Raw genomic sequence first — 24,792 nt, 5'->3', positions numbered from 1 at the left:
TAAATTCCTCCTCCCAACCATAGCTTTGGGAATCTACCCAAATGTAATTATTGCAGCAGTGAAACACGAAGAACATAGCACAGTTGTGTACACTTACCATAAATGTAGATGTTCGAGTGTACTCACTGTTGCAGTCCTGGTTACCCTCCCTCCAGCCCCCTAACTTCTTTTGACTATGCCTCTGCTTTCCTTTACTATGCTTAAAAGCCTTTTTGGTGTATTTGCTTATTTGTTGAAGGTATATCTTTGTACTTTTATATTTAATTGCTTCCCATTAGTGGGGCACCTAACATCTGGGGCAAGAAAAAACTGATGCAATGGCGTTAGCTGCATGTTTTATACCCCTGACGACCTGATGTCGTGGAAGAAGGGACAACAACCGACGCAGGACCCAAGACTTTGTTAATCAGGCCGACTGATGCTACCTGTAAGCAGATAACCCAAATGTAATGACTGCAACAGTGAATACACTCGAACATCTACATTTATGGTAAGTGTACACAACTGTACTTTCCTTTTTCCCAGCAGAAGTATTTATTTTATGTATTCTTCAACCAGCAGCTGTCCTTCATGTTGTATCTAGTTTACAGAATGTTTTCTTAGCAGCTTGTAGTTTACCTGAAAGTCAGCCTCCTGCCCCTTTGAAGACATAGGTTGTACAACATACTTCAGACTCACCAGTAACTTGATTCTAACCATAAAGCAGACTCTGCAGTGATTTCCTTACCTAAAACTGCTTATGCTATACAGGGTAGTAATGCTAATCCCATCCCATCTGACAAGGACAAATTTGGGAAGAAAGTTTGTTCTGCCACTTCAACATTCAAAGATTTAAAGTAACAAGCTCTTGTGTTAACATTTTTATTTCTGTCGTATGAGAACATGAAAAGGTTAACTGGTAACCCCGCCCCTTAATCTGAGGTGAAAATTGTAATTAAACATTTCTTAATGTTCTTTTGATGCTACTGATACTGTCTCTAACTCTACTGCTTTTTGGTCACTTATGACAGCATGTGCCTGGTTAGGTTCTCAAAGTATTTTGGAAGTAAGTCAGATTTAACCTCTCCCCTAGACAAAGAACTGTTTGGCCTTTCCACAGCTGAGGTTCTTAAGAGGTTTGATGTAGGGGAGATTTAAGTCAAGAAGTGACCCAAATCTTTAACCTTCCATACTTTTTAAGGCAAATGAAAATTTCCTTCCACCTCTGCTCCCTTTTTCAAAAAGCAGTTTAAGCAGCAAGGTGCCAGCAAACAGGACTGTAAAAGGTAATGACAAGGAGTCTGCCAAAATAAAAGTGAAAGTCTGTCAAAATCGAGGATAGTCCAAAAAGTTAAAATAACTATTTGACTGTTAAGGCTCCGTCACCCCACCCCTCGCCAGTAATCTCTCTCATTCCTTCTCTGTGTGTCTACACATTCCCTTGTGGCACCAAATTATTACAGACAAATGAGTTCTGAAAGTCGTTAAGGAGAGGTACTCTTGACAATGGGAGTCCCTCCCTTCTTTCCAGAGGATCCCTCTTTGCCCAGTAAACTAAATTTCCCTGTTTCCTTCGGTTCTGGAACAGATGTTATCTCATGGGGTCGTAGAACCTGTGCCTACCTGCCAGATGGGCGAAGAGTTTTATTCAAGGATTATTCAGGCAGCAAAGAAAAGGGGATTTGGAAGCTTGTGCTAGACCTCTTCTTTCTCAGTCTTTTTGTTAGGGTTCCAAAGTCCAAGATGTCACCTCTTCAGACCCTGATACCACTTGTTCCTTCACTAGCTTTCATGGTTAATCTAGACTTAAAGGATTCTTGCTTTCAGATTCCCATTGGCAAACATTTCAGATGTTACAATTTTGTGCATCAGGCTCAGTCTTATCTCTTGTACCATCTCCATGATTATTTACAAAGAGTTTGCTTCCCTCAGTTGCTTAATGCAGACTTCAAGACATTCATATTCTTCCGCATGTGGACAATTGTTTTAAATTTGCAGGCTATTTTTCCAGTTGCTGAGTCCTTGGCAAGTGTTCAAAATCTCCTACTCACTATGGGTTTTGAAGTAAACTTGCAGAAATTTTCTCTCATCCCCTCTCACAAAATACTTTTCCTGGAATGTCAACTAGATTCTGCCATGAGAAGAACTTTTCTTCCTCTAGAAAAAGTAGAGATGTATGTAATACTGTTCACGAGTTTTCCCAGTCAAACTCTGGTAACAGTCAACGATTGGCTCAGGATATTGGGATAAATGGCTTCCATGATCCTTATGATTCCTTTGGCCAGACGTGACATGAGAACAATTCACTGGTACCTCAGGTCAGTCTGGACTCATCTGCATCCTTTTATCTTCTCAGGGCTGTAAGTAAGGAAGCTGTTTGGTTGGTAGACCAGTTCTTACTGAATCCAAGTCTGTCATTCTACTTCCTGCCTCCTGTTCAGTCTATCACTGCAGATATTTCAGACCTGACATGTGGAATGGTTTTGAAAGCAGTGGAAGTGCAAGGTGTGTGATCAGCAGGACAGAAAAAAACACATCAGTGTCAGAGAGTTGGCAGTGATAAATGCTTTTCGACCTAAATCACCTCTGGTCTCTAATACCTGTGCAAGTTTTTGCAGACAGCACAATGGTGATGTGGTACCATATCATACTTCTCTTTGCAGACATGATGTGATGGCAACTCAGATCACTTTGACTCTTCAGGCGTCATCCGCAAAAGTATTTTCAGACTGACTTAGCAGGACCAGGACAGACCTTAATGAATGGAAACTGTACTCGGGGGTCTTCCATCAATTGATTCAGCTCAATTACATCTGTTTGCCTTCTTTCAAAAACAAACATTATGTAGCTACCATAACAATAGATCTGTGTTGTCCCATTTTCATCTGGTTCAACATTTGGGGTTGTGTGATCTGAACAGATCTGACCTTGATGCCCTCTTCCAGAGCTTTGGATACAAGACTGTTTACTCCTCTCTTATCCATAATTCCCTCCTTCTACCTAAAATACCCTAGATCGAGTTTGCTGACTGATGTTCATCGTGCATACAGCTGCAGTCATAACAGATGGGTTCTCCTGCCGTCAGGCGGGTCCTCGGTCGGCCGAATTCCAAAGTCTAGGTCCGGCGTCGGTTGTCGTCGCTTCTTCCCTGACGTCAGTGCGACAGGGGTATAAAAGAACCAGCCAACGCCATTTTCTTCAGTCTTTCTTGCCGTGCGGTGCCCGAAGCAGAAGCAGTTCGCAAGTGCCGGTCGGCCAGCTCCTGAGATTACAAAAAATTTGGAAACCGAAGTCTTCTTAAAAGCTAAGCCCCGTTGGAGAAACTTTTCTTGCCTCAGACCGATGTCAGACAAAGTTAATAATTGTATTTCTTGTGGGAAGCAAATACCGCATAAGGATTTCCATTCCCTCTGTATACCTTGTTTAGGCCCAGACCACAACATCTCGGTCTGTCGCTTTTGTGCTACATTCAACAAGCGCACTATTAAGCGTCGGGCGGAGTTCGCCCAGCATTTTTTTGGAAAAGCATTTAACTGTACCATGTCGTCGGATACTCCGACTCTGGTTTTGTCTAAAAAACGCAAAGACAAGGACCGACACTTGAGGTCCGTGGCCTCTACCGACACCACGCCAAAGCAGACTACACGTGGTCCGGTTCTCAGCGAGGCACCTACGCAGTCTCTGATTACCGACGACACATCTTTGGCAGTGTCTCCTGTACCCGAGGTTGCAGGCTCCTCGGCCCACACCCCGACTACAGATACCGAAGCCACTCTTGGCGTTGAAACACAGAATGTGGACAGGTCCACCTCCACTCAAGGTGTCTTCAGACCTTCCTCTTCTTTCTCCATCAAGGCTTTCACCAAGTCTAAAGCAACCTTGCACCCTAAGAGAACAGCTACACAGGGCCCATCTCCAGGCCCCATGCCTAAGAAACAGATGCTTAAAATGGCTGAGAATTTAATTACTCTAATCAGAGGTTCTCAGCCACCTCCGGACAAAAGGCCCAGAGTGGAGGAAGATTCCCCCTCCTCTGATCAGGGCTCCATTATTTCAGAACACTCTGATGATCAGGAAAAGTCTTATTCCCCCTTTGAAGACTCTGATGCAGAGGAGTCTATTCCTTCTGTATCCCCCCCTGAGGATTACTCATTTGGGGAAACTTTGCATACCTTAAGGGAACACTTCCATTGGGAAGGCCTGGATTATTCAGATTCCAAGAAAAGGCTCAGGGAATTTCTTTTGTTACCCCAGCACAGGCCTCTGGCTATACCTCCTGTCTTGGACATCCTAGATAATGTTTACTCGGAGGCCTGCCTTAACCCGGACACTCTACCTCCAGCTCCACTTAAGCCTGACCGGTACTACAGGGTTCCTGACTCACACCAATTTCTATACAAAAGCCATGCTGCTGACCTAGAAACCATCTCACAGGGGCCCAAGGGAGTTAAGGCCTCCATTGCCAAAAATCCATTGCCTTCCGAGAGAGATTCCAGATCCTTAGAAAAGTGGGAAAAAAGGTATATACCTCGGCTACCTTAACCATGAGGGCCTTAATCTGTCAGTTTCATATGCTAAAATACCAACAGTTTCTGTTCTCAATTGAAAAGTAAAATGTCACAACCTGAACAACCAGATTTGAAGGAGTTGCAGGATTTGATGCATAGTGCAGAACAAGTGGGTAAACATACCTTACAATGTGGTTTTGATGCTCTAGAGGCCTCATGTAGAGCTGCTGTTACAGGCTCAGTTATACGTAGGCATGCCTGGCTCAAGGAACAAGCCTTGCCTGATCATGTCAAAGCTAAATTACTAGACGCCCCTCTTCAAAAGGATGTACTATTTGGGGCAAATGCTGAGGAAGTATTACGGAAAATGGAGGAAAAGGCTAAATCTATGCAAACTGTGAAAGAATTTCTGCAGGTTCAACCCCCACGTTTTAGTAGAAATTGGCCTTCCAAAAACTGGTCCTTTCCTGCCACAGACAGACCCCAAAGAGGCAGATACAGGCGCCCGAGGAGCAGAGGACAATCACAAGGATCGTACAGAGGCAGACAATGGCAAGCTCCTACACAAAGAGGTGGTGAGGACAACTCGCTATCTTTCAGAAAGCAAACCCAATGACTTTCCCCTTTGCATGCCAACCAGGTCTCAAATGGCAGCCCCCTTAGGGGGAAAGCTGGCACTATTCTCAAAAAATTGGTATGTTGTTACAAAGGACAAATGGATCCTGGACATTATAAACAGAGGCTACAAATTCCATTTTCATACCCTTCCAAAAATGAGAGGCATGCCAAACCTGCCACACAATCAAAGGGCAGAGGCACAAAAGCAAATTTCAGATCTTATAAACATGAAAGCTATTCAAGAGGTACCTACACACGAACAAGGTCAAGGTTTTTATTCCAGGCTATTTCTGGTGCCAAGGAAGGGAAAAGATTGGAGACCTATTTTGGATCTTTCCATCCTAAACACATTCCTGCTCGCACCAAAATTCAAGATGCTCACTCTACAGCAACTTCTTCCCATGCTGGGCAAGGAGTCTTGGCTGGTAACATTGGACCTCAAGGAGGCATACCTGCATGTCCCTATCAGACAAAATTGCAGAAGATACCTCAGATTTCTTGCAGGTTCAACTCATTATCAATTCTCTGCATTGCCCTTTGGCTTATCTGCTGCGCTCAGAGTATTCACGAAATGCCTGGCATCAGTAATTGCCTACTGCAGACTTCAAGAGATACAAATATACCCTTATTTGGACGACTGCCTGATCCAAGCGGACAGCAAGCACATTCTTTTGAAACATCTGGCTTATGTAATAATGTTATTAAACTCTCTGGGATACATAGTCAACAAAGAGAAATCAAGGCTAATACCCTCTCGGAAGATAATTTTCCTGGGTGCCAATTTGGACACAAACACCCAGATGGCCTACCTCACGCCAGAGAAACAGGGGCAACTAATTCAATATTTCAGAACACTGGCAAATCGCACCAGGCTGACTGCAAGGAAAATCCTGCAGGCTCTGGGATTCATGGCATCTTGCATCTTACTAATCCCATGTGCAAAGCTGCATATGAGAAAACTACAATGGTACCTAAAAAACATATGGTCTCAACACAGCCACAGTTTGGAAACAATAATACCACTAATTCCATATCTGCAAAAGGAATTTCTGTGGTGGGCTCAAGCATGTCAAACAAACACAGGTCTTCCATTCAGCAAGCCTCAAGCAAATCAAGTCATCACAACAGACGCCTCGGACTACACCTGGGGGGCGCACATGACAGACCGGTGCATTCAGGGCAAATGGTCCCAAAAAGAAAAGCACCTTCACATCAATCAAAAAGAAATGCTAGCAGTAATAAATGCTATTATAACTTTCAAGGACCTTCTACAACCAGGTCAACTATTGACAAGAACGGACAACACCACAGTTATGTGGTACATAAACAAGCAGAGAGGAACACATTCTTATCCCCTATGCAGACTGACCATGTCACTTTGGAACATGGCCATGGACTTACAAATGGAACTACAAGCACAGTACTTGCCAGGCAAGGAAAACACGCTGGCAGACAACCTAAGCAGGAATATGACAGATCCACACGAATGGAAGTTGCATCCAAATGTTTTTACAGAAATAATCCAAGAATGGCGAAGGCCAGACATAGATCTCTTTGCCTCCCCCAAAAATCATTAATTGACAAAATTCTGCTCAAGGATCTTCCATCCAAAGGCCTGGAGAGTGGACGCTCTCTCTTTCAGTTGAACATCAATGACAGTTTATGCCTTCCCGCCTCTTCCTCTGCTACCCAAAGTCCTATTGAAGACCAGAGCAGACAGACCAAAGATGATCCTCATTGCTCCGGACTGGCCAAGGCAACACTGGTACCCACTCCTGAGGAGCCTGACGCATTCCCCACCATGGACCCTGCCTCTAATGCCTCTTCTTCTGACTCAGCACAGCTTCAAAACTCTTCACAGTCAGCTAAAAACACTCAATCTAGCCGCATGGAAGATTCCTTAGCGTCACAACAGGCCCTGCTCTCCAAGGAGGTGCAGGATGTCATTTTGGAGGCCAGAAGGCCATCCACTAGAAAAGCTTACTCCGCAAAATGGAAACGTTTTTGTGTCTGGAATGAGAAAAAGGGCCAGAACGCTGGAAAACAGCTTTCCTTCTCGCTATCACTTCAGCTCGTAGAGTTTCAGAACTACAGGCTCTCATGGCTGTCCAGCCTTTTATCATCTTCCATCAGGACAGAGTTTCCTTACGAACCAACCCGTCCTTTATGCCTAAAGTGGTATCCAGGGTAGCTTTAAATCAGGCCATACATTTACCTACTTTTTATCCTAATCCTCAAAACAAAGGGGAGAGATTACTACATTCCTTGGACATCCACAGACAACTGCGTTATTATTTGGACAGAACAAAACCTTTCAGAAAATCAGAACAGCTCTTTGTGGCCTATGCGGTAGAAGCTCAAGGAAAGCCAATTTCCAAACAGGCAATCTCAAAATGGATAGCCCACTGCATACGCTTTTGCTATTCCTTTCATGGCAAAACTGTACCTACAGGCATTAGAACTCATTCCACCAGGGCCACAGCCACCTCTGCAACCTTCCTCCAAGGAGTTCCTACCAAGAATATTTTGGAAGCAGCCACTTCGAGTTCTGTGCATACCTTCTCCAAGCACTACAACCTACTATTATACTCCAAATCTAGAGCAGGCTTTGCCACTGCAGTCTTGCAGGGCATTTTGGCTCCTCCTAGTTCCACCTAGTGCCTACCACCCCTTTCTTAGCTTTGGGATTCTACCCATCTTTATGACTGCAGCTGTATGCGCGATGAACATAGTACAGTTTTGTACCTACCATAAATGTAGATGTTCGAGTGCTAATACAGCTGCAGTCCAGGTTTCCCTCCCTCCTTCCCCTCTAGGGGTATCCTTTTATGGTGTATTTGCTTGCAACTACTGTTTTTTTATTATATTGCATTGCATTACTACATAATTTTATGTATTGCCTTCCTTCTGGAGGCACCTGACATCTGGGGCAAGAAAAACTGAAGAAAATGGCGTCGGCTGGTTCTTTTATACCCCTGTCACACTGACGCCAGGGAAGAAGCAACGACAACCAACGCCGGACCTAGACTTTGGAATTCGGCCGACCGAGGACCCACCTGACGGCAGGAGAACCCATCTGTTATGACTGCAGCTGTATTAGCACTCGAACATCTACATTTATGGTAGGTACAAAACTGTACTTTTCTAACCATAGAGAAAAATTTTTAACAACTCCTGTGGAATATAAATAACTTATTAAATGTGCTAACTTGGAAAAAAAGACCTGAAGCAGGTAGGGTCTTACTGGAGATCTGTCTGAGCACCAGAAGTTTGCAGATGACAATTTGGAAGGGGGCCAGTGGGAGAGGGGTGTTAGAGTGCAGTAGCCAGGTAACCCCTCAGGATGCGGATAGTGTTTGTCAGTGAAGGGACTACAGAAACCTAGATTCTGCGGACCACTTATGCCTTGGGGGTGGGTCTGTCCTAAGAATTGTCATGGTGAAACCCTGTGATTTCCTTAACCACATTTTCTTACCTCCCCTTTGATTCCTGTAATAGGATCTTTTTTTGGAATGGAGAAATGAATTCCTATGACAGACAGGTTCTAACCTTGGGCCCAAAAAGTGTGGAACCATCGAAAGGGACATTATTAAAGGGCGCCTTGAAGCTTTCTGTTAAATCTCATAATCGTGTCCAGGAATGGCAAAGCATGATAATGCCTGTACCAGCTGCTGCTGTTGTGCCATCTGCTGCGCTGGATAGCAATTGCATGGCTACATTAGATGTAGATTGTAAGGCAGATATTTGGATGTCCAAAACACAGTGGGCACCCAAGGGCAAGTTTACCAGAAAGAGATTTGGATATCTCCTTGATCAAGACTCAGGAAATGTGTTAAGTGAGCAAGGTAATTCTGCACCTGAGAGCAAAAGTTGCTGAAGTGCAAGTCCATTTCCCTAATATGTCCAAAACCCTTGACTTTGTTAGGGGGATGGACAGAAGAACTCTCCTCAAAGTTAATTCTTAGTGGCTGCTGCTACCACCATGGCATCTTCTTGGAGGTTCTTTGGTGCTTCCTATCTTTTGGGCTACTTGAAGTCTGTCAGAATTTGTAAGAATTGGCCCTGTAATATCAGGGTACTTCCATTCCCTCTGTACCATAAGATCTACAAGTGCGTCTGGAGGGGGAACCACTTAGGGTACAGATTAACCAGACCCAAAAGCTTTGAGGAACACTAACTCATCCAGAAGAGGAGTTTCTGTGGACCAATATCCTCCCCCCCCCACACACACACACACCCACACACACACACACCATCATTTCCAGGATGTTCCCAAATGTGATGTCTTCCAGAAGAGATCTGGGGGATCCTTCTACATCCAAATCTCTGTCCTCAGTGACTGACTCAGAAGAGTCTATATGTTTCCATTTGCATGTCCGTTTCCTTGGAATTTGTTTCTGGGGAAGTCCTTCTGTTCATTTGTTAAAGTATTCTTAACATGGGGGAGATCTCAGCAGCAGGTGACCCATCGGCCAGTATACAAAGGTCTTAAACTGTTGTAGGATGCGTGGTATGTCACACACAGGCTGCTGTCATGCGTCGTCCATAAAAATGATGTACACACACATCTACCTCAAAAATTCTCTGCTGCCAGTCTGCACGCCACCTTTGAACATCTGTCTGCTCGCAGAGCTGTTACCTGTTTTCTGCGAGTTCTCAAACAAGTGCCCCATTGGGGAAATTTTGTTTATTTTAGTACTGTTTAGTGGTAGGGTTCATGTCACCCAAAAAAGGCAAATGCCAGTGTGGAAGACAAATTCCACATTAAGGATAGCCATCTTCAGTGTCTGTTCTGCCTAGGGCCTACCCACAATCACAAATTCTGACCCATTTACTAGGCCTTTGTACCCAAGACCCTTAGAAGTAGGCTTTCCTTTTACTTGGAAAGCCAGCACTTAAAGTTATTAGTGAAAAGCACGATGGAGGGATCCGTGGGTCCTGAGGTTGAGTCTGTCGCTAAGCAGAAGGCCAAAAAGCCAAGGCTTGAAGCTGCTGCTGCACCTGTTCATACACACATCTCTCACAAGGCGGATGAGAGCCCTAAGATATGGCTGGATGTCCTTCAAGGATGCATCTGCAGTCATAACATATGGGTTGTTCTGCCTCAGGCAGCCCTCGGTCAGCCCGATTCCAAAGTCTGGGTCTGGCCTCGGCTGATGTCGCACTTCACCCGACGTCATAGCTCCTGGGGTATAAAGGCATCAGCCGACGCCATTTTCCCCAGTCTTTCTTGCCGCGCGGTGCCCGAAGCAGAAGCTGTTCGCAAGTGCCGGTCGGTCAGATCCAGAGATTTCAGCTACCGAAGACTTCTAAAAAGCTAAGTACCCCATTGGGGACTCTTTCTTGCCTCAGCCGATGTCAGAAAAAGTAAATAATTGTTTAACTTGTGGGAAACAAATACCTCATAAGGATTTCCACTCTTACTGCCTTCCTTGCTTAGGCCCAGACCACGACGTATCAGCTTGTCGGTCGGAGTTCGCAGAAGAGTTTTTGGTCTCGCTTTTGCATATAAAATGCCGTCGGAGACTCTGACTACTCATTTAGCTAAAAAACGCAAGGAAAAGGACCGACACTCGCGGCCCGCGGTTTCGGCTGAAACCACGGTTAGGCCTACCGCGAGTGTCTCGGTTTCGGCTGAAACAGAGTCCTCGGTTCTTCCTCCGGCCGCAAGCATGCCTCCGACGACTGAGGCCTCAGAGGCCCCGGCGGAGTCGGCTACAGAAATTCCTACTGAAGAAGCAGGCACACTAGAATTGTCCGACACCATTCCGTTGGACATTTCTACTCCTGCACATGGGGCAGCTAGACCCCCTGCTTCTATGTCCATTAAGGCCTTCTCCAGGGCTAAAGCAGCTAAACTTTCCAAGGCCTTACCTACAAAAGCTCCACCTCACAGACCTTCCTCAAGTTCTCAAATTCTCAACCTCGCTGAGGACCTTATTTCTTTGATCAGGGGATCCCAACCTCACCCAGACAGGGCCTCACAACCCCCTCCTGAAAAAAGGCCTAGGACTGAACCCCCTGAACCTCTTTCCTTTGACTATTCCTCGGATGGATCAGATGGATCAGACCATCAGGAAGGCCCATACTCACCTTATGAGGATTCGGATGCAGAAGACTCCATTCCTTCTGCCTCCCCCCCCAGAAGAATTTTCATTTGGGGAAACTCTACATTCAATGAGGGAACATTTCCAATGGCAGGGTCAGGATTTTTCTGATTCTAGGAAAAGGCTAAGGACCTTTTTACACTTACCACAGCATAGGCTTCTAGCCATACCACCTGTACTATCAGTTGTTGATGATGCATACAATGATGCCTGTTCAGCCCCTGATTCTCTTCCCCCGGCCCATTCCAAACCTGACAGATATTACAGGGTCCCGGATTCTCATTTCCACTTGTACAAGGCCCACGCTGCAGACCCAGAAACCATTTCTCAGGGCCCCAAGGGTGTTGCAGCTGCCTCTGCCAAAAAAACCCTACCCTCTGAAAGAGAATCAAGAGCATTAGAGAGATGGGGTAAAAAAGTTTATACATCTGCTACTCTTTCTGCCAGGGCTTTAAACTGTCAATTTCACATGATACAGTACCAGGAATTTTTGTTAGATCAGCTAAATAAAAAGCTTTCCTCTCCTGAACCTTTAGACCGTAAGTCCCTTCAGGAGATGGTACACAATTCTCAGCAGGTCAGTAATCATTTTTTAAAATGTGGCTATGATGCACTGGAGGCTTCATTTAGATCAGCTATGACTGGAGCAGTGATTCGAAGGCATGCCTGGCTAAAAGAGCAATCCTTGCCAGACCATGTTAAATCTAAATTCCTAGATGCCCCTATGGAGAAACAAAGTTTATTTGGCTCCACTGCACAGGAGGTACTAAAGAAAGTGGAAGAAAAGGCAAAATCTGTGCAAACAGTCAAGGATTTTCTGCAGGTCCAACCTCCGAGGTTCAGCAGAAATTGGCCTTCAAATAATTGGTCCTTTCCAGACACCACCAGAGCACAGAGAGGCAGAAATAGACGCCCAAGAGGCAGAGGTCAATCAAGGGGTGCCTACAGGGGCCGTCAGTGGAAACCTGACAACCAGAGGAGTGCCTCCACAGCTGCGACTGCAACCACTTCCACAGGACAGACGCAATGACTTGGCTCTGATTCCGCCTACCAGGGAGCAACTGGAAGCACCCTTGGGCGGAAAGTTAGCTTTATTTTCAAAAAACTGACATTGCATTACAGGAGACAAATGGACTTTGCAAACAATAGACAAAGGCTACAGGTTTCACTTCCACACTTTACCAAAAAAGAGAGGAATGCCAAACCTTCCACCAAGCCAGAAGTCAGAGGCTCTAAAACAGGTCATCAACTTACTAAGGATGAGAGCAATAGAAAAGGTACCATCTATGGAACAAGGCCAAGGATTTTACTCCAGACTATTCCTTGTACCAAGAAAAGAAACTCAATGGAGACCTGTTCTCGACTTGTCCGCACTGAACACATATCTCATTGTACCAAAATTCAAAATGCTGACCCTACAGCAACTTCTTCCCATGTTGGGCAAGGAGTCTTGGCTGGTGACTCTAGATCTCAAGGAGGCATACCTGCACGTCCCTATACGACCAGATTGCAGAAGACACCTCAGATTTCTTGCAGGATCAGAGCATTATCAATTCTCAGCATTGCCCTTTGGCTTACCTACTGCGCCCAGAGTATTCACGAAATGCCTGGCATCAGTAATTGCACATTGCAGGCTTCAGGGAATTCAAATCTACCCATACCTGGACGACTGCCTAATACAAGCGGACAACAAGACAAAAATAATAAAGGATTTGGCCTATGTCATACAACTGCTACAAGCTTTGGGATACACAGTCAACATACAGAAGTCAAGACTAGTGCCATCTCAAAGGATAACATTTTTGGGGGCAGAACTGGACACAATAACTCAGATGGCTTTTCTCACAGAAGAAAAACAAAAACAACTTCCAGTCTACTTCACAGCATTGACAAGACAAACTCAGCTTACTGCAAGGAAAGTCCTGCAGGCCCTGGGTTACATGGCATCCTGCATAATCTTGATACCACATGCCAGACTGCATATGAGGAAATTACAATGGTACCTAAGAAATGTATGGTCTCAACACAGACACAGTCTAGAAACCATGATACCAATCATTCCATGCCTGAAAAAGGAATTCCTGTGGTGGGCTCAGGCCTGCAAGACCAACAGAGGGCTGCCTTTCCACAAACCACAACCAGGGCAGACCATCACCACGGACACCTCAGACCTAGGCTGGGACGCGCACATGGAAAACAAGTGTATCCAAGGCCTATGGTCCCAAGACCAGCTGAATCTACACATAAATCTAAAGGAGATGCTGGCAGTGAAGCATGCAATAGAGGCATTCAAATCTTTCCTTCAGCAAGGACACCTGCTGATAAGGACGGACAATACCACAGTCATGTGGTACATCAACAAACAGGGAGGCACGCACTCCTACCCTTTATGCCGGATGGCAATGGAGCTGTGGAACCTAGGCCTGAATCTCAACATTCAACTGCAGGCCAGATTCGTACCAGGAAAAGAGAATTCACTAGCAGACAAATTAAGCAGAGCTACCACGGATGCTCACGAATGGATGCTACATCCAGATATCTTCAAAACCATAACAAAGAAATTGGGAATGCCAGAAATAGACCTGTTCGCCTCCCCACTCAACCACCAACTGAAGAAATTCTGCTCAAGAGAATGCCACCCACAAGCTTGGAGGGTGGACTCCCTATCTTTCAGCTGGAAGGCCCTGACAGTTTATGCCTTCCCACCTCTCCCATTGATGTACAAAGTTCTACTGAAGATCAGGGAGGAACAGCCAAAGGTAATTCTGATAGCTCCAGACTGGCTAAGGCAACATTGGTATCCACTACTGAGAAGCATGTCTCGGGCGAACCCATGGCCTCTACCTCTATGGCCTTTACTTCTAACACAGAATAACTACAAGACCCTGCATCCAAACTTGAAAACACTGCAGCTAACTGCCTGGAAAATTGCATAAAACAAAACCAGCCTGCTTTATCTCAGAGAGTCAAGGACATTATCCTGGAGGCTCGCAGACCCTCCACAAGGAAAACATACTCAGCCAAATGGAAGAGATTCCTCATTTGGAGTGCATCAAAGGGAACAGATGTCACGCTTGCAAACCTAGCACACATCCTAGAATACTTAGCAGAACTGTTCCACAATGGCCTGTCCTATTCTTCCATTAAGATTCATGCTTCAGCAATTTCAGCAGAGTACAACATGGATCCTCCTATCTTCTCTCAACCCCTCCTCAGACAATTTCTAAGAGGGATCAAAAATGTAAAACCTCTAAGGAAACCACCTCTGCCTGCATGGGATCTCAATTTTGTGCTGGAAAAATTAACACTCCCCCCTTTTGAACCAGCTGCATCAGCAGACTTACAGTTCTTATCTTGGAAAACTGCCTTCCTTCTAGCAATCACTTCAGCAAGAAGGGTATCAGAGTTACAGGCATTAATGGCAGTACAGCCTTTCCTTATCTTTCACCAGGATAGAGTGTCTCTGAGAACCAATCTTACTTTCATGCCAAAGGTGGTATCCAGGGTATCCTTGAACCAAGCTATTCATTTACCTACGTTCTTCCCTAACCCACAGAACAGGGGGGAAAAGCTACTACACACCTTAGATGTACATAGACAACTGCGCTACTACCTGGACAGAACTAAGACCAGCAGAAAAACTGACCAGCTTCTGGTAGCATATGCAACAGGAGTGCAAGGAAAAGCAATTTCCAAACAGACAATTTCAAAATGGATAGGAAATTGCATTAGATTCTGTTACTCTTTTCATGGAAAGACAACTCCTGAAAATATCAGGCCTCACTCCACAAGGGCTACAGCCACCACTACAGCTTTTCTACGAGGAGTGGCTACCAAAGACATTTTAGAAGCTGCTACTTGGAGCTCCGTGCATACATTTGCCAAGCATTACAATCTTCTTTTATACTCCAGATCCCGAGCAGGCTTTGCAACTGCAGTTTTACAAGGGATCTCAACTACACCATCTTTATCTTAGTGCCTCCTCCCCCAGTTTGGCTATGGTATTCTACCCATATGTTATGACTGCAGATGCATCCTTGAATAACATAGTACAGTTTTGTACCTACCATAAATGTAGATGTCCGATAGGTATGCATCTGCAGTCAGGATTACCCACCCTCCTTCCCCTCTGTGGTATTCCTAGGGTGCTTACCCCTCTTTCAGCTAGCTGGGGGAAAATATTATGGTGTATTTGTTTGTATGTATATATGTGTATATATATATATATATATATATATATATATATATATATATATATATATATATATATATATATATATATATATATATATATTTTGTTTGCTACTGTTTGGAATTTACAGCAAATATCCAAATTTAGCCTTCTTAGAGGGCACCTGGCATCTGGGGCAAGAAACACTGAGGAAAATGGCGTCGGCTGATGCCTTTATACCCCTGGAGCTATGACGTCGGGTGAAGTGCGACATCAGCCGAGGCCAGACCCAGACTTTGGAATCGGGCCGACCGAGGGCTGCCTGAGGCAGGACAACCCATATGTTATGACTGCAGATGCATACCTATCGGACATCTACATTTATGGTAGGTACAAAACTGTACTTTTTTGGTTTTGGATCACAGACCGAACCCCATTTTGAGGCCGCCTTCGATCTTAGAGATACCTCAGATCCTGGTGCAGGAGGAAATTCACTCAGATATTCAGTGTAGTCCTACGTCCGATCCTCTGACACTACATAGGGCAGACCTGGATCAAAAGAAGAAGCAAAAAACAAAACATCTGTCCCCTGCAAAGGAACCCCATAGTGACTGGGGAACAATTCATCCAAGGTCTTTTCAAGGCCCTTATGGCCCTTAAGCCCCCCCCCCCCCTTGGGGGTTTCAATCCGTACACCACCATGCATGTGCATCTCCACACAAAAGTTAGAGAAGAGGTTTCCTCAGATCTTCCCCCTGAGGGTTTGGTTCTTTCCTTGGATGATCATACCCTACCTTCCTTAGGCTGTCTTACTTTTGGGGCATGCAATTCTGAGACAGATACGTGCATACATCACTTTTATGGCTGACATATGACAGCAGCCTGTGTATGATGTACCGCACATCTTACAGTAGTTAAAGACTTTTGTATACTGGCCGTCATTGGGTCACCTGCTGCAGACATCTCCCCATGTTAAAAAATACTGCAACAGAGAAGGACATCTATCATTATGGTAAGATTTTACACAACTATTCTTTCTGGTGAAAACAGATCATAATGGAAGCTTGAGAGTCAAACTGTCTCGAAGCCTATGGATTCTGACTGTCCCCATCGATCTGAATTAGAAGCAGGTTCCAGTGTGTTTCTGTATGGATCTAAACTCTGTGCACACCTGCCTTCTTGGACCAGCCAAGGCCCTTTCCACAGCCTCAAAACCAGACAATGCAGTCGGTGCACAGGAAGCACTTCTGTCAACTGACTCTGGAAACTTTCCTGGTCCAGTGGAGATCAGCTCTGACAACTTCAGGTCAACTCCACTCCTGGTGCTCCAACAGCGACAGTTTGGCTCCTGGACTCCCTGTATGATAACATCAGAGTCGAGAGTGTAAGAGATGCATTCAAAGCCTAAGTACCTTGGACTATCTGATCCAGTCGAGGTGCACAGGAAGGGTTAAGACCTGTGGTAACCAGATCCAAGTACTGTGACTGGTACTAAAGTGAAGTGTGACAGGTTCGATAGACCTGTGCCTAGACCTCCCCTCGGGACAGTATTGGGAGGACTCCCAGTTGGGTCCATTTCATCAAAAATATCCTCCTCATTCAGTCAACATCCATTTCCATGAGATTTCTGATGGATCGTCTTGACCACAACAATGAAGATATCAGTGAGGATCTTGAAGATGGTTTATCTCGGAGGATCATGAATGAAGAGGAGGACTCACAAGTTTGAGTACAAAGTAGCTCTAGGAGAGGGGGCTGTGACCCGACTTGCAGGTGGCTTCTACTGTCTCAAAGATTTCAGTATCTGACCCCATAAACTGGACGGATCAAGTGACCTTTATTCTTGGCTTGTCAAGCCTCTTTTCTTATTTCTTATCTTCAGTTCTTAAGATTTCTCTCTCTTTTTCTTTAGACTTGTCCTGTCCTTTATTTCTCTTTCCTCTTCTCGGCATTGAGAGAAAGCAGACAGAGGTCTTTTTTTGAAAAACATAGTGGATGTAGAAGCCCTTGTCTATGGTGGAAACAAACCTTTGTTTTTTCCCTCCTGCCTTATGTAGCTATAGAACCAAAGGCAGTGCAAATATCAGAACTTGCCTAAAGATGAGCAGCACTTAATAAACACACACAAGGAATGGGGGTCTTGATACGGGATCTGGTGTCTACAGGCTGAAAACTTTTAAATCCTGATTGTTTTGTCTGCTATTAGAAAAATATATCAACACTATTTGAATAAGTTGTGCATAAGTCTACATAGATCAATGCCTATTCCTCTCTCTCATATATATATATATATATATATATATATATATATATATATATATATGTGTGTGTGTGTGTGTGTATAATTATATACTTAATCTAAACCACTTCTAAAAGAAGAAATGCCTTATTAAATTATTACTGCAGAACACACAAACAAATTTATTAGCCTAAGTTATTAAGAAAGTCTGGAAGTATCTAGAAAAATCACACTGTAGCGTACAAAAAAAGCTGAACACTAGCTACAATCTACCTAGACTTAACCTAATACTATTCTGTGCTACAATCACACTACACTATGTCTAGAGGGAGGAGTTGAGAAAGACTTGTGCAGAAAACTTTCATTTATCGTGACAAAAATGAGAGCTCTCTGATAACATGTCTAGATGGAGCAGGTGGCAAACAAGAGCCGAGATATTTTAGGCAAAATAAGGGAATTATGGGTAAGGAGGGAGTCATAGTCTCTGATCTAAGGCTCTGGAAGAAGGCACTGAGATTGAATCATACAGTTCAATATTGCTCCAGGATTCCTTGCAAACTGGCCTGGAGGACAGATGCTTTCTCATTCCCATTGACAAGAATGTACCTGTATACCTTTCCCCTGATTTCTAGGGTTGTTATAAAAATCCAGAAGAACTCCTCATAGATGATAGTAGAGAGAAGAACCCCTTTTGGCTCAGGCAGCAGTGGTTATCCCTTCTTGTGATTTTGCTCAAGGGCAATTAATGCAGTCCTTCCCTTAAAACTGGATTTACTCACACAAGGCAGGGATTGTTTGATACACTGCAGCCTGAATACTCTTGAATTGACTGCATATATAAGTTTTTATACCTTTTTGGCACTTTTTTTGTGGACATGGAACAGGTACTGAAGGAGGCCATTTTAAGGCCCAGTTATGTCTAGTTCTTGATTACTTGTGTGAGTTATTGTCCACTGATCTTTCTTGCTTATCTGTCAAATGTGGAAATGACAAATACTGAAAAACTGCTAAAAATCTCAACATAGTAACCAAAGAATGACTCTGAAAGGATAAAACAAGTGAAAAGTTTATGAAGCGCTTTTCGTCAGGTTCGCTGACCCAACTTCCTCCGATACTACTACATATTAAAGTAGAGAATATTTATTTGTACTTTTAGTAAACTATTTAATACATTTTATTAGTTTAGTATATTATTTTAAAGGCAAGGTAGTTTAGTGAATGAAATTAAATGTTATGAGTTGACATTGAAGTAATTTATTATGCAAATGATACATCACATGATACTTTGAGTGTATTTAACCTTTGTATTCATTACTTTTTTGTTATCTGAGGAAGTTGGGTCAGCGAACCTGACGAAAAGCACTTCATAAACTTTTTACTTGTTTTATCCTTTCTGAGTCGTTCTTTGTTTGCTACGTTGATTTTACTTATCTGTCAGCCATTTCTCCTTATTTTTCCTTCATACCCCCCTTTCTTCCTGTTCCAAAATCAGGCAATCTTTTGAAAGTGATTTTATGTTTCAGTCTGCCTAGAAGACAGATGGCTTTTCCTTGAGATCTAAATGTTGTGCTTGAGAAGCTTACTCTCTCCCGTTTGAATCAGTTCATCAGGCTGAATGTAATGGTCTTGACATTGAAGACAGTTTCACTCGTTGCTCTTTTTACTGTAAGAGTATCTGAGTCAAAAGCTCTTATGATGAAGTCAGCTCTACCTAAATTTTCACAAAAACAGTATTTCTTAGAAAGCAAATTCTTCTTTTATCTCTAAAGTGGTTTTAGGCTTTACATTGAGCCAGTCTGTTAATCTCCCTGTCTTTTTTCCAGAACTCCAAAACAAGGGAGAAGTAATTCTTCATACTCTGTTTACAGACAACTCAGGTACATCTAGATAAAACTGTCTTTCAGGAACACTGATCATGTGTTTCCCTCCTATGAAGGTAAGAGAAAAGGACATTTTTGAGATGGCTTTCTGGAAAGGGGTGGACTCGAAATATTTTTGAGGCATCTGTTTGTTCCTCTGAACATGCTTTTACAAAGCATTAGAAACTGGAGTCGTCCTAAAGTATGGTAATCTACTCAAGTAGCTTAGGTTTCTTCAATGGTGATCTAATGTTGAACATAGTATCGCTGTGTAAGTATGCTATCAATAACAGTTGATGTTCAAGTAGGTTACTGTTTCGGTAGCTGTCCCCTCCCTGCACCCCCTTTCTTTGGTGATGTTTTTTTTTTTTTTAGTATTGCGAGGGTGTGGAGATGTATGCATAGTGTACACACACTTTTTTTGTTTGTTTGTTTGTTTATTTCAGGCTATTACCACTTTTGTTCAAGCAAGAAAGCCCTGATGCTTTTGGCACATTTTTGTGCATTATATTTTAATTGAGTTGTGTAAATTATAATGCCCTGATTAAGTGACTTTAATGCTTGAAGAGTAGCTGCTGTTGCCACGAGACATGACTTTGTCATTAATTCTATGCAAGGAATGTTGCCGCTGTGCCTGTTTTATATAGCTAATGGCTAAGTAACAAATGACGTTGATTTCAAGAAGACTAAGTAACAGATTCATATTTTGTTGAGTAGAGAGTGTGAGTGGCAGATTTGCTGAGTACTTGCTTTTTAAGTTGTAAGCTCATGTAATTTGGTTGTAAAAAGTGCACACAGCCTATGGTAACGACGTGGATGCAAGGAAAAGGTGTTTTTCCAATGCAAAATCATATATGTTAGGTTGTAAAATGTGTGGAGGTAGCCTTTGGTAACCGTTTTGGCTGCAAGAATCCATTGGATAGGTGTTGATATTTTTGGGAGTAAAGGCAGTATATTTCTGATAAATGGGGAAAAATGCATAGTGAGTGTGTGGAATGTTTGTTGCTGACATTGCACGAAATGATGTATGGGGTGGGGCAAAGCAAATAGTGGCAAGTCCCCCTCCCCCCTTCTTTTTTTCTGTTGGTCATTCTCATGTTTGTATTCTGCAATTTACAGGGCATGGTAAGAGTAAAAAGAAGGAAGAGGCCAATCAGGAAGAAGAGGAGAAAGAAGAAGCAACAGAAGCAGTGATGAACTCTCAGGCTCAGAGACATCCCCAGAAACCCTGCAATTGCAAAGCAAGCAGCTCAAGCCTAATAGGTGGCAGTGGGGCAGGATGGGAAGGGACTGCTTTGTTGCACCATGGAAGCTACATCAAAGTGGGTTGCCTCCAGTTCGTCTTCAGCATTACAGAGTTTGCAGCCAAACTGCCCAAAGAGGTTACTGCCTTAGCACAAGCCACGGACTTGGAAGAAAATGTTTTATTGAAGCAACATCAGGTGCCCGTGTTGCGGTCTAATTCTGTCCCATGAAAAACTTAACCAATATTTAAAAATATGAATATCTGGTAATTAGGACTTTGCAACACCAAATGTACATAACAGATTCTCTTTCTGAAGCAGACATTTTTTCACATTTGCATGAAATGAAGAAACTTTTATTAAAGCTCTTTCTCTTGGCTCAAGTTTGAAGGGCATTTGCACATATATTTCTACCATACATTTCATTTTTTTAATTAAATAAAAAAAGATTTAAATAAAAAGTGTGACTGTAGAACTTTGCAATGAGGAAGAGTCTCTAACAAAAAAGTAAAGGGATTTTTTGATTCTCTTCAAAACTCATAATGAAAGTTTTCATTCAGACCGAGACCGTTTTCAGTACAGCTGTGAAATAATTGAAACAAAAAAAACTTTTATATTTTGTGCCAGTGACAATTTTATATTTAAAGAAGATGCTCTTTTCTTAAACAAGGCTGTTTAGATCATTGTTTTAACAACTATGGATAAATGTCCCCAGTGTGTTTCTCATAATTGGTTTCCATTGAGGAACCACTTTCCTCATTTTTTTTCTCCGACTACATGCCTGTTTTGTTTCAGTAAGGAAAAAAAGTTAAACTTTTTGTAAATAAACCTCAGATAATATTTTGACGGTTCCTTTTTAAAAAAATGTACAGTGCTACATGTGGTATAACGTTGGCTCCAGTTGTCGTATTGTAGCAAATCTGTTTGTCGTACTCTTGTTCAGAGTCTTTGTTTTTGTTAAAGGCTCCCTTCCCACCCCAGGCAAAGTAGTTCCCATGTAAATAGTAACTGTATTGTTTTAGATTTTACACTTTCTTGTATTCTGTACATAAAGTTACTTCAGATTGTTTTCTGTCTGTTAAAAGACTGTAAATACAGTAAAGATTTTTTAAGCAACTGCCAAAGCATTTGTTTGTCAACTGTTTAATAAGTCCCTGCAGTAATTCTGGTCTGTGCTTTCTTTAATTTATTTTTTAATTTATTTATTGACACTTTAGTTGATTGTATTGGTCACATTAGACACTTGGCCTGTTTTCAGTGAAGACATGGATTATTTAAGACTGGGGAAATTTGACAACAGCACAGAAAATTCCTCTGCCTGTTTTCAGAATTTGTCATAGGATCTTCAGACTTCACCTAAGCTACTGTAAGTCTGGCAGATGGGAACTTGGTTTAACATGTCATCCAAAAGAGTGCACCTAGGAGACAGCATCGGAAAATGGTGGTCAGTATGAATAAGAACAATGGTTACTGGCTTGTTCCAGTTGTGTAACACCACCAGAGGTTTTTCAGGTTTCAGATTGAGGAGCTGCATTTCCAGTTTGTAGGTGTTTGTTTGCTATAGCAAATTCACCCAAGAACATTGTCTGATATTAGTTGTAGCAGCCCTCAGGCTTATTAGCACTGCCATTTCTCTTTATGTGGATGATAGTGTTATTCGTCCACAACTGGAGGAACAACTGTCTTCTCACTTGTGGTTTGTTGGGAAGTGTGTAACACCAAAACACAGAAGCAACCACAGATTGATTGGAAAAGCTAATTAAAAACCAAGTAAAATCCACTAACTAACCAAGTAATAGTAAAACTTTAAGCACTTCTGTCCTTTTACAGCCAAGGACTTCAGAATAAGTAATCACACTAAGCAAAGAGATTAAATGAGCCAAAAACAATCACATGCTCAAACATTCCACCAGTAAAAATACACCACCTATCAATTAACATATTTTAACAATATAAATAAATAAATCTCACAATCAAAAGTGCATTTACCCACTCAAATTATTAAATATAAGAAAAAAGTTTGTCATTATAGCCTTGCAACTCTTAGCTTCAATATGCTATTGAAGCTACTGTTAGAAGCAACATTGCTGCCTAGCTTGAATGAAACCGTATCTGTCAATTGCATTTTGAAGCTGAGATGAGATGCTGTAATGATATAAACATTTTCTTCTATTTAATAATTTGAAAGGTTAAACTGTCTTTTGTGAGAATTATTTATTTATATTGTTAATGGATGGTAATTGATGGGTGATGTATTTTTATTGGTGGAACTTTTGATCCTGCAATTGTTTTTTGCTTATTTAATCTCTCTACTTAGTGGTGTGATTAATTATTCTGATGAAGTCCTTAGCTGTGAAAGGACAAAAGCATTTAATAAAGTTTTACTTTTTTTACTGTGGTTCTCCTGTGCTTTGGTTAGTTAGCAAGTTTTACTTAGTCTTTAACAGCATTTTGATGATCATTTTGATGAAAGACTTAAGTTGTCTGTAGTCAAGAACCCAAGTGGTAAGTGTAAATAGTCCACAATGTTTGCAAGACCTCTTGTGCTTTGTATTTTTGCACAAGTTTAATGATAGATGGTGTCCGAAATGGGGGGAAGTTGCACCTAAAGGCTTAAGCATTAAGGTAAGTCTGATCCCTTTTGTAGATCTTGTGCCTCTTTAAAATGAAGGAAGTGGAAAATGTTCTTCGTGTTTCACTGTTGCAGTCATCACACTTGGGTTTTCTGCCTGTAGGTAGCTCTGTCTGCCCGAATACCAGAGACTTAGTATTTCTGCATCGGACATCAGGGCTGTAAAAACAGGCAGCCGACACCATTACATCAGTCTTTCTTGCCGAGGAGCCCGAAGCAGAAGCAGTTCTCAAGTGCTGGTAGGCCGCTACCTAAATTTTCATTTTCAAGGTCTTCTAAAGCCAAGTACCCCATTGGGGATACTTTTTTCTTGCTCTGACCAATGTCAGAAAAAGTTAACAATTATCTTGCCTGTAGAAAGCAAATACCTCACAGATTTTCATTCTTACTGCGTCACTTGTTTAGGCCCAGACCATGACCCAACTTGCTGTTGGTTTTGTGCCTTGTTCAACACCTGAACCATTAGTCGTCGGGCTCTCATTGTCACTAAATTCTTTTGCCTCTCGATCTCCATACTGCGAAATGGCTTTGGTAAGCCACCCGACTACCCATATTGAAAAAAAGTAAGGATAAAGACAGAGCCCGCATAGGTCTAAAACTGCCAACAACGCTTTTGTTAAGCTAGTCGCCAGTTTGCCGGTACTCAGGCGCTTTCGCAGCCCCTGATGTCCACTTCAGTGGATTCGCAGGCCTCTACCAAGACCCATTCGGGGTCCGGTGTGCCGTGAGACTCTTCGACTATGGAACCTGTGGATTTCTCTACCTTGGATGGGAGCAGAGCCACTGTGCAGACACCGGCTTCTGAGGCAGTTCTTCGCTTAACCAATGTTCGACTCAAACCGGCAACTTTTTTTTTATATAAAACTACAGAGTTTCTTAGGCCAAGAGTACACACTACGCCTAGAAAACCGAACAAAGCGCATGCACCTAATCCCATGCCACAACGACAAATGCTTAGAATGGCTGAAGACCTTATTGCGCTGATTAGGGGAAGTCGGCCTTCCCCTGCTAAGAGGAAGAGACCAGTCCCCTGCAGCTTCAACAGACAAGGAGTCCAATGACTCTGAGGTATCTGATTATGAAGACATGCCCTTATCTGCTTATGAGGATTCAGATACAGAGGAATCCATTCCCTCTGCCTCCCCTCCAGAGGATTTTTCTTTTGATGAAACCTTACATACTTTAAGAGAGCATTTCAACTGGGAATGCCAAGACTATCCTCAGTCCAAAAAGAGACTCCCAGACCTCCTAGATTTGCCACAGCACACGCTTTTAGCAATACCCCCCTGTCCTGGAAGTTGATGTTTTTATGGAATCCAGTCTTACTCCTGATACTTTACCTCCTGCCCCTAGAAAACCAGACAGGTACGACAGAGTACCTGACACTCACAAATTTCTTTTCAAGAATCCTACTGCTGACCCAGAGATCATTTCC

The 24,792-nt window shown here is 42.9% G+C and overlaps 1 protein-coding gene across 3 annotated transcripts in view; it reads left to right on the top strand.

Moving 5' to 3' along the window:
- PHF12 (PHD finger protein 12) overlaps window positions 1–21,852 on the top strand; it is a 1,235,756-nt gene extending 1,213,904 nt beyond the window's left edge. For all 3 annotated transcript variants that reach the window (XM_044054432.1, XM_044054433.1, XM_044054431.1), the window contains one exon: window positions 20,601–21,852. In XM_044054432.1, the coding sequence (XP_043910367.1) occupies window positions 20,601–20,956 (356 nt within the window). In that variant the 3' untranslated portion in view covers window positions 20,957–21,852. The remainder of the gene's footprint in view (window positions 1–20,600) is intronic.
- Window positions 21,853–24,792: the final 2,940 nt, after the last annotated feature.

Source organism: Protopterus annectens, chromosome 13.part0, assembly GCF_019279795.1.
Source record: "Protopterus annectens isolate FY-2018-M chromosome 13.part0, PAN1.0, whole genome shotgun sequence".
NCBI lineage: Eukaryota > Metazoa > Chordata > Ceratodontiformes > Protopteridae > Protopterus > Protopterus annectens.
This window is presented reverse-complemented; position numbering and strand designations above follow the sequence as displayed.